This window comes from Acomys minous, assembly GCF_964271855.1.
Source record: "Acomys minous genome assembly, chromosome: 6".
In the NCBI taxonomy this organism is placed as follows: Eukaryota; Metazoa; Chordata; class Mammalia; order Rodentia; family Muridae; genus Acomys; species Acomys minous.
Genome location: NC_140487.1, coordinates 18439870 through 18449974, shown reverse-complemented (window position 1 = coordinate 18449974; position 10105 = coordinate 18439870). Strand labels below are relative to the sequence as shown.

At 43.0% G+C, this 10105-nt stretch overlaps 1 protein-coding gene across 1 annotated transcript in view; it reads right to left on the bottom strand.

Annotated features, from left to right (window-relative positions):
• Positions 1-935: 935 nt before the first annotated feature.
• The window catches only part of COL28A1 (collagen type XXVIII alpha 1 chain), a 156968-nt gene continuing 147798 nt past the window's right edge, over positions 936-10105 (bottom strand). Inside the window, exons 34-35 of the mRNA XM_084786801.1 lie at positions 4297-4477; positions 936-2453 (exon numbers count right to left, since the gene is read on the bottom strand). Coding sequence (XP_084642927.1) covers positions 2281-2453; positions 4297-4477 — 354 coding nt within the window. The 3' untranslated portion in view covers positions 936-2280. The remainder of the gene's footprint in view (positions 2454-4296; positions 4478-10105) is intronic.

The window sequence follows — 10105 nt, the reverse complement described above, 5'->3', positions numbered from 1 at the left end:
CAACATGTTTGCATTTCAGTTCTCTGTGAGAGCAAAGTTATGAAAAGCTGGAGAGGGGAATATAAATACTTTTGTTCCTCTCAAAATTGCAGTGGAGACATTCTGAAATCCTTCAGGTTTTCCTACAACACATGATGACTAGTACAGATGTTTTAATGCACTGCGACACTTTTAGAAAATCAGAAAATGTTTGCAGCCCTTAACCATAATAAAAGAAAAAACGTGACAGAGCCATTACCCTCATGTCCAAGCTTATACCTTTATTCAAGGTCAAACTAAAGAAGATGAAGGACAAGCTTCTCTGAAATCACCCAAGAACTATAGGAGGGTGAGGAATCCATCACAGGGCAAAAAGGTGGGAAGGTAAGAGAGGTGGAGCCAGCACTTAATGACTTCTGGTCCTGAGAAGGCCCTCTCCCAGGAAGGATGGCTAAGGATCGGACCAGCATGAATGAAGGTGGGTAAACTTCACTGAATTAAAAATTAAAGCAGAAATGAAAGAAAGAAACAAAGAAACAAAGGAAGAAATGAAGAACGAAAAGGGAAAAGAAGCACAGGTGACAAACATGCTGGCAAGACAAACACCAAGCAAACTAGAACTCAGACTACATAAGGATTCCAAGAACTCAATAAGGAAAAGAGTGCAGTCTAATAAAAAAATTTGTGGTTATAACTCACAGAAGCAGGAGCACAGATGGTAATGAAGCTGGCTAAGGTATCCCCTGAGAACACCATATTAAAACAAGATACCACATTATAGTCATCTAAGGGAAGGGGGAAATCTGGTAACAGAAAGCTTCAAAGGACAGCACGTTTGGCAAGCATCAGAGAACAGTAGCTCCAACACACAACTGGTGGGAAAGTGGAGTGTATGTATCCAGAGACAAACGTGAAAACACCCTCAGTAATGCTGGCAGAATAGTGAAAAAATAAAATTGATCACAGACAGAGCAATGATTAAGTATATTGCTGTATATTCTCACTCACGTTACACAATTATGGCATACAAATGAACAACAGTGTGCACCAAACCACAAAGAAGTACATATTTTAGTAAAAGCCTCCCAAGAACCCAAAATCTGAGTAATAAGTTATTTGGGAATATATTTATATATGGTAAAACATGGATTGATCATAAAGCTAAATAAAAATATTAAGTTGTAGAAGGCTAGAACACAGACAGCATCATTCTTACAAAGCTTTAAGCTATGCAAGACTAACCACATTTTATTAAGGAATCCATAGAGATATGTGCAGTTTTACATGTAAAATTATGTAGAAAAGCCAATAGCCACACAAAGACTGGAGCAGGATATCTCTGGTCGTGGGGGAAGGGCACACGGTGACTTGCACAGAGTCAACACTTTGCAACACTTTTCTCTGATGTGTATGGCTTGTCTCTTCCTGTCTAAATTTTAATTATGCCATGGAAACCCCTGTAATGCTATTTTATTTTTCTGGAATGGCTAGTCTTTCATTTCCTTCATCTGAAGCTTTTTGGTGCCCAACTTGCAAGACAGTGAGAGCTGAGAAAGAGAAATCGTGTTGTAGATGGAGTAGTGAGATACTACGTCAGCTCAGAACTGGAATGCTCCTCACTACCACACCATAAAATTGAGTCTCATTTATGTATTTTTAAAGGGAAAGGGTAGAACCCATTTTATTTTAATACATAGTTTAAGGATACCATGAAGGCTTCAATACAGAGGAGGAATGGGAAGTGTCCGTTTGTCCTAGAATTAGTGAATTTATTCAGATGTATTTCTCTCAACTATCACCACTTTGGGCTAAATTGCTAACGGCCCTCACCATCCCCCCGCCACTGTCCCAGCACTCACACTTAGGCATTCTCACCACATCCAGTGTTCAAACCCAAACCTTTCCCCTAACGAGCCTTTCTCCACTCACATGGCCGCGATGGTGCTGTAAGAGTGGGGTCACAGGCAGGGTGGCATTTGATCTGTCGCCATGTGTGTACCAGGACGGACAGGAGTCAGGACCATACCCCAGGTTGGGAAGCAGATGAAGCCTGTGTTATAAAGTTACGCAGGTGAGTCCAATCCCTGATGCTCGCATCCTTCAGCTGGGCGGCAGCAGCTGATGAGCTGCTGAAATCGTGGAAGCTTTAGCTTTCTCCCCTGGGTCTACTCTATCCCTTGGCTGTGAGAACTCTATGGCATTTATGAACCATCCCCACTTAGTGTGTGCTCAGATGTAGTTCAATACTTCAACTGGGCTCTTTCTAAACCTCTGATTGGAGCAGGTTAATGCGCTTGTTCATCATCGTTTAATGCAGGTCTCTTGACATTCCTTTTCACTGTGGAATCTGTTTCCTGAGCCGTTGCAGCCACTGAACCAAAAGCGAGCACAAGAGTTGACGTGCTTGTCATAATACCATCGAACCACGTAGTCGCCACAGTTGCCAGGGTTCAGGGCTTCCTCACATCTTGGATCTAAGGAAAAAGATGATGGCGGTTACTAGAAGTTCTGCTCTCACTGAAAACATCAGGGGAAAAACCCCAAAAGCTTTGTGAAGTAACACAAACTTTTTATTCTTAATGCATACTAACAGACCAATTGAGAAAAACATGGTTCTAAATTATTCAAAGAAGGTTCTCGATTACCCCAAAAGATCTACCTTTCAGCTGGAACTGTACCAGTGGTTATCCATTCCCTTGAAATCAAGTCTTTCATTTTTATGAAACCCCACTGTAGGAACCAGGCCCGACTGGGCTGCCTGCCTGTCTTGTTGTTTCATGTCCTGTTTCTAGCAGCTTCCATGTCTGTGTTTATCTTGGTTAGCTAGTCATGTTTACTGCTCTGAGAACGCGCCCCTCCCTTCCTCGAGACTTTTCCTCCTGTGTGCAATCACCTCTTGAGGGATTTCACCTGGGAGGATTCCTGTTTTGCTGCCTGTAAGAAGGCTCTTTGGAACTCTGGAGGGGAATGAGAATAATAAACCGCTGCCGCGGCTGCTGCAGCTGCTGCTCTCTTAGCACGAAGGACCCGCTGTGTTAGTGTGTGTGTGTGTGTGTGTGTGTGTGTGTGTGTGTGTGTGTGTATGAGCTAAATCCGCAGTCCCTTGCCCTAGACTCAGTACCGTGGTGGTGCGGGTGCCACACCCCACTAAACTGCACATTTCCAAGAAGGCCTAAGTGAGAAGTCATTAATTAATACCTTGGGGGTATTAGCTGACAGGAGGATATGGGATTCTTTAAATCCCATTAAATCACTAGGTAGCCCAGGCTAGCCTTGAACTTGTGATGATCCACCCTTCACTTCCTGAGGACTGGTATTACAAAGATGTAGTGCTGTGAGTAGCACAGGACTTTTATCGTTTACATTAGATAACACACGAGTATCAAAGGGCAGTCTTGATATTACAGTTCTCTTTTTAAGGGACAACTGTTGTAAGGGCCCAAGAAGACAGAGCATGATCTTTTTAATGCTAGTTACAAAGAACTTCAGGAGTGCACCCCCTTTAGGAAAGCCAAAACAGTAAGGCCATGTTGTGCAATTTAATTGACGTCTCTAATTTATTAGATCCTTTTCATTGATCAACCGTGCCAAGTACATGGATCCTTATTTTCTGCTTGAAGAAATTACCCCAAGGTAGGAAAAGACAGACAAACAGAAACCAGCTGCCTGAGGCTTGTTCTCTGAGAGATGGTTCATGTGCCATAAGCTTCATGCAACTCTACAACAAAGCCCCTTCACTCCAGCGCCCTTAATTGTTTCCTCAGGTTTGGAGCCTGTCTCAATATATTTTCCAAAACTGATTTCTAAATCTACTTCTGCCATGAAGTTTCCTTAGACCTAACGGAGAAGAACAGATTTCCACAACTGCTACAATAACTAAACAGCTGGCAACAGTGCAATCTGTTTTCAAGTCCATCCAAGCATCTGTTGGACTTGGATGTTGTCACGTTTGTGTACATTGCAAAGCATACAACAGTGATGGATTAACACATAGAAAACATGATGCTGGCTGAGAATCAGAATTATACAACCAAGGGGTCAAAAACCCAGTATCTACATTTGTGAAGAACACAGCATAGCAAACAGGGAACACAATCACCTCTAAGACATTCAGGTTAAAACCTATGCTGTAATATTTCCATAACCACATTTACTTCCCAGGCAGCAGCCTCTCAAGTTCCTGGCCCAGCTAGAGCTCGCTAATGCCTTCCCTACTAAGTTATAACACTTCTTGTTGAGGAGACTCGAGAGACCACTCTTCTTGCCAGCTGCTGTAGCTACAGCAGATACAGCAGCTGGGTGAAGGACGTGTCTTACCTTTGTACAGAGATTTTTCTGACTGTAAAATCAAAGTGGAATTTGGAGTTCTTGTCCCCGTGCCCTCAGGGCTGCTGAACAATGACTGAAGTGAACTGGTGGCCTCAGGTGGGGTCGGGACAGCCAAGTCAGTCAACGTGGAAGGTGCATTCTTTTCATCCTGGCCTCTAGAGACATTAAACTACACACACACACACACACACACACACACACACAGAGGAAGGAAAAAATTTAACGTCACAATTTTTTGTTTCTGATAAGGTCAACTCAACAAAGTTGCTGATTTCTTGGGAACCATAGAAGAGGTTTATCATTGCTGTGTTTCCCCGCTGTCCAACGTGGACTATTTCAAATAAAGCTCACAAAATTATGTCCCAGCCATGACTAGTTAAAGATCAACTTTCCTGCCACTTTGTGTGGGTTCTAGTGTGTACACACTCATTGCCTACATCTGGGCATAGCTGTTCTTCTGCTGAGAACCTCCAGGGAGATTTGTATGCAGGGCATGAAATATGTAAAACTGGAAAGGCATGGTCTCCATTCTTCTTTTAGTATGTCTATGAATAAGAAAACTCAACACAATTTAGCATCTTATGGTCTTTTTCACTTCATTTCCTAACGCAAAAGCTCTTAATGAGATAGTCCAAAATATCCACCTAGAATTCAATGAGTTTTGGGGCAGAGAATTGGAACAACACACAGAGGACAATAAAATCTAACTGAAAGCACCTTGACATCCCGTTTGGTCGCTTGCTCAATCCCAGCTGAAGTTCTGTGCCTTCTTTTACCCAGAGCCCGAGTAGTGCCCACTCTTTTTTTTTTTTTTTTAATTTTTCGAGACAGAGTCTCTCTGTGTAGCCTTGGCTGTCCTGGACTCACTTTGTAGACCAGGCTGGCCTTGAACTCACAGCGATCCGCCTGCCTCTGCCTCCCAAGTGCTGGGATTAAAGGAGTGCGCCACCACGCCCGGCCCGTAGTGCCCACTCTTGTATGATGATTAGCTTCTACAAAACTCTGAGAAATGTTTGATCTCCAAAGTACATGAGATCATCACCCCAAAAGCAAAATTTTAGCAACACTTTCAAGTTTCTTCTCAATTTATGATATGTAATGAAATGAGCAAGGAACTTTAAAGAAAAAGTCACGTTCATTTTCTGAGTGTTATCAAGAGCTGGGCAAATCATTTGTATTAATAATTGGTAGTGGGGCTCTTTATTTCCTTGATGCTCAGCTATATGGAGTCAGCCACTCAACCTCAGTCCTAGCCCAATATTTTTACAATGGTTCACTCATTCTCCTGCTTTTGTATATTTTAGTAAACAAATATTATGTACTAAATGAAGTAGTTTTCCCCATGCTTTCTTAACCAGGGATGCCAGCAGACAGTGGGCACAGCCACCTACCATCATTAGTTGCCCCCTGTTATCTACCAGTTTACAGCATTTAATTCCATATAGACATGCATGCAAACACAGGCACACATGCTCACAGGCCCTATGGAGGGAGCGCACTGTAATCAGACTACTTATGTATGTGTGTTTCATGGTTACTAATGTACTGCCAGGTGAGTTCAGAGCAAATACTTCCAGTACCATCGGTCCTCAGGAGCTTCTCACTGGCTCTAAACACAGCCTTTGGTAACACTGTGCATCTCTTGCAGTTCCTGGCTTCAGAGCAGCCTTGTGTCCGTATGATGGTTTGAGGTTCAGCATCCCTTACTTTCTTAGAATAGAACACTATAAGGGTGCCAGTCCTCTGATGGGAAGGGAGAAAGGTCCTGACCCAGGGAAGAAGCACTGCTGTTCTCTGCCTCCCTATAGCCTCTTTAACTGACACTGTATCAAAAGAAAAGCCTCTGGCAGCCGTCTACATGGGAAACAGAGGGTCTCTGAAGTGAGTGTCCCTTGCTCTGGGCAGCATGATTTCCTTTTAAAAATGACCTCTGCCTTTGAATCTTTACAGAGCTCAGAGCTCGAGTCCTGGGGCCCAAGAAATTCCTCTTGCCTCCGTGTAGAAATGCCTGTTTGCTTTCTAAATCACATGATCATTTGGGGATTCCACAACTATACCATGATATCACATTTCAGAATAAACACAATTAACTTTCTTCTATAAATGAAAATAATTTAATCAATCTTCCGGCTCAGTAAAGTTTGAGCCTATTAAACAAGTGGGTAATTGTCATGGTTGGCAATTTAAAATTTGTTTTTCCTTCTCACAAAAGCAAACATGTTTGCTGAAAGGGATTTCAGAAAATAATGGGCAAGCAAAAAGAACAGAATAGAAATCAGAAGCCGTTCTACTCACAGATAATTACTGTTCATAGATTTTTTTCCCTACTCTAATTTTTGTCCTATGTGAATATATTTTTAACAAGAAAAAAAAATTCAGGCTGGAACTGATAGTCAGTTGGTAGAATGTTTGCCCAGCATCTTTGAAGCCCTGAGTTTAATGCACAGGGGATCCAGAAGACAACTGGCTTAGTTTGGTTTTCCATGCTGCATGCTAGTTTTCTTAACATATAGTATCAACACTGCACATATTTCACTATGACAATACACCACTCAAAATGCTTAATAGAAATGATGATAATGCCCGTGTGTGTGTGTGTATGTGTGTGTGTGTGTGTGTGTGTGTGTGTGTGTGTGTGTGTGTATGCACATGCACACACACCATACTAGGGACTGAACCCAGGGCCTTGCACATGCTTTGAAACCACTCTTACACTCAGCCATATTGCCAACCCTCTATTTCTTTTTATTTTGAGAGGTCTCACTAAGTTGCCTATGCAGGCCCTGAGCCGTTCCGTAACCCAGGCAAGGCTTGATCCTTGGTCATCCTGCTTCTGTTTCCAGAGTAACCAGATGATAAGCCTGCACCAGGAGGTCCAGCTTACAACAGACTTTTTTGAAATTCTTTTCTATTCTAAACCTCATGGCTAACTGTTGTGTTGCATACAGATATGTATGCTTCTCAGGCAACACCCTTTCCAAATGTGTTTGTGCTAATTTGCACACTCACTAGGAATATATCTTTCTTCAGTAGTCATCACTTGCTACCTATTATGACTGAAAAGTAGATGGCTGCCAGTTTGGCAGGTGAAAATTTCTGTAGCTGGCCTTCAGAGCTGTGGCCCAATCTGTCTTCTCTACATACCATGGCCACTATTTTCCCCATCATAACCCAGAGCTCCTTCTTACTCAGTCCGCCACAATAGCTCAGAATCAGCCATCCTACCACATTAACTCGCTCTCATCTCCTTCTAGCCCCACATGTTCACCTACCCATAATTTGCTGCTCTAGAAACTCAGTCCCTTTCCTTCGTCCTGTCGCTCCTCTCCAAAATTATCATTTCTAAGGAAGCTGCTCAAGCTCCCTTGAGAGCCTCCCATGGAGTCAGTCACTTCCTGCATGGTCCTCTGTGTACGTGTGTCACTCACGTTAATAAGCTTTCGTTTATTTTTATTCGTATTAGTCTGTCTCCTGTCAGTCAGATTTGCAGAGCCCCAGCCAATGAGCCTAAAAAAAAAAAAAACTAGAGGATGAAGAAAAATGTTCTCTCTTCACAATTTTACATCACTTCATGTTTCATGATGTCTTACTTTCATTACCTGTTGCTGTAATAAAATACAGCATGGCCTGACAAAAGCCATGCAAGGAAGAAAGTGTCTATTGTAGTGGAGGTGAAGTCAAATGCAGGGAACTTGAAGCAGCTGGTCTCATCAAAACACAGTCAAGAGCAGAGAAGAGTGAATTAAGGTGTTGTACTAGTGCTCAGGTTGCTCACACCTTAGTTTTCCATCCAGGCCCCTTTCCAGGGGAGTCTAGATTATGCCAAACTGACAGTCAAATCTAAACATACACAGTATATGCATCAGAAGGGCAGTTAAATTATACCACTGATTTTCTTCCCTTCCTTAAACCTGAAGTCGCAAGCCTGCCCGCCACTCTGTCCGTTTCCACTCCATCACGCTGCTCAAAACCAAGTGCAGATGGAAGAATGGGGAAATAGAAGGATCCAGAGGGTCCTAGAAACCTAGAAGAAGAATATTATGATGGGCAGATCTGGGCCCATGGATCCTAATTAAACTATGACACCAGCCAAGGACAATATGTGCAGTAAACTTCGAATCCCTACCCAGATCTAGCCAATGGACAGGACATTCTCCCCAGTTGAGTGAACAATGGGGACTGACTTTCACGCGAACTTTGGTGCCCCGTATTTGACCACGTCCCCTCGATGGGGAGGCCTGGTGGCACTCAGAGGAAGGCTAGCAGGCTACCAAGAAGAGATTTGATACCCTATGAGCATATACAGGGGGAAGAGGTCCCCCTCAGTCACAAATATAGGGGAGGGGAGTAGGGGGAAAGTGGGAGGGAGGGAGGAATGGAAGGATACAAGAGATGAGATAACAACTGAGATGTAATATGAATAAATTAATAAAATATTACAAAAAAAGACCAAGTGCAGAGCTAGAAAGTTGGCTCGGTGGTTAGAAGCATTTGTTCTTGCCGAGGACCTGGATCTGATTCCCGGCACCCCACAGGGCAGCACAGCCATCTACAACTGCAGGCACTTGGGGAGCCATTGGCCCTCCTCTGACTTCCAAGGGCTCCAAGCGTTTACATGGTTCACACGCATACATGCAGGCAAAACACTCTTATACATAAAATAACAAAATACATAAATCTATTTCCCCCCCACAAAAAAACAAGTACACCGACTGCTGTGTTCGGACACTCCTCAGCAGGGTAGGTCCCATGGTAGATGTTGGCTCCACAGACCAAACTTCAAAGGTGTCTGCGCTTCTCTGGGTTCCTCTGACATGGACTGTCCCTGGTGGGAACCCTTCTTTCCAGGTCCATCAGCACCTACATACTGAAATTTATTTGCATTCCATGGCTTCCTGACAAGCTTGAGCTTGGGCTGCCCTTCCCCTGACTGACTGGGCCTTTCACAGAGGTAGAATACAGGACTATACTCAGCTTAAAGCCTCCCATATTTTGAATGTCCATTCATCATTAAAATAACACAAGAAAACTTAGAAGTCATTTTTTAAAAAGATGACATATATCAAATAGATGCATCTCCACATTAGAAATAGACTTTGAAGCTGAGGAAATAAAATACACACACACACACACACACACACACACACACATCTTCATTTACTGAGCATACATGCTAAGTTTTCTGACTCCATATCTGCAATATTTCTTCTAGGCCAGTTTTCTGTATGCTCCATGCCTTGTTTTCTGTTCTGTGGGATAGAACACCTTGCACTCCAGGGGTGATAAGTCAGCAGCAGCAACAGCCAGTGCTTACTCAACAGCTTCATATTCTAATAACTAGCTGTCTCCTAGGCTTTGCTGACAAATTGACTTTCTCGCCACAATGAGAGCATTAACTTTGTTTTCTAAACAAGTAAATTGGGATTTGGCCAATATGAGCACATCTGTAGACGTGACTTAGTCATGACCCCTTATGGATAATTAAATTAGTTCTCACTCCGGGAAGTCAACTTAACTTTGTATCAGTGAAACTAAACAACAGGCTCGCTCTGCTGTCTTTGAAGTTTTCAGTGCTGTTGGCTACAGTCTTCGGATAGGTCACTTTGTCATAGTCACAATAACACGATACAGCAGCCTACAAAAGTTTACTGTTATAACACTCAAAGAAAATACAAACAGAAGGGAACAGAAGAGAAAGGAAAGGAAGGGGAAGAAAGAACTGGTTTGTGTGTGTGTGTGTGTGTGTGTGTGTGTGTGTGTGTGTGTGTGTGTGTGTATGTGAGGTGGGGTGCTTAGT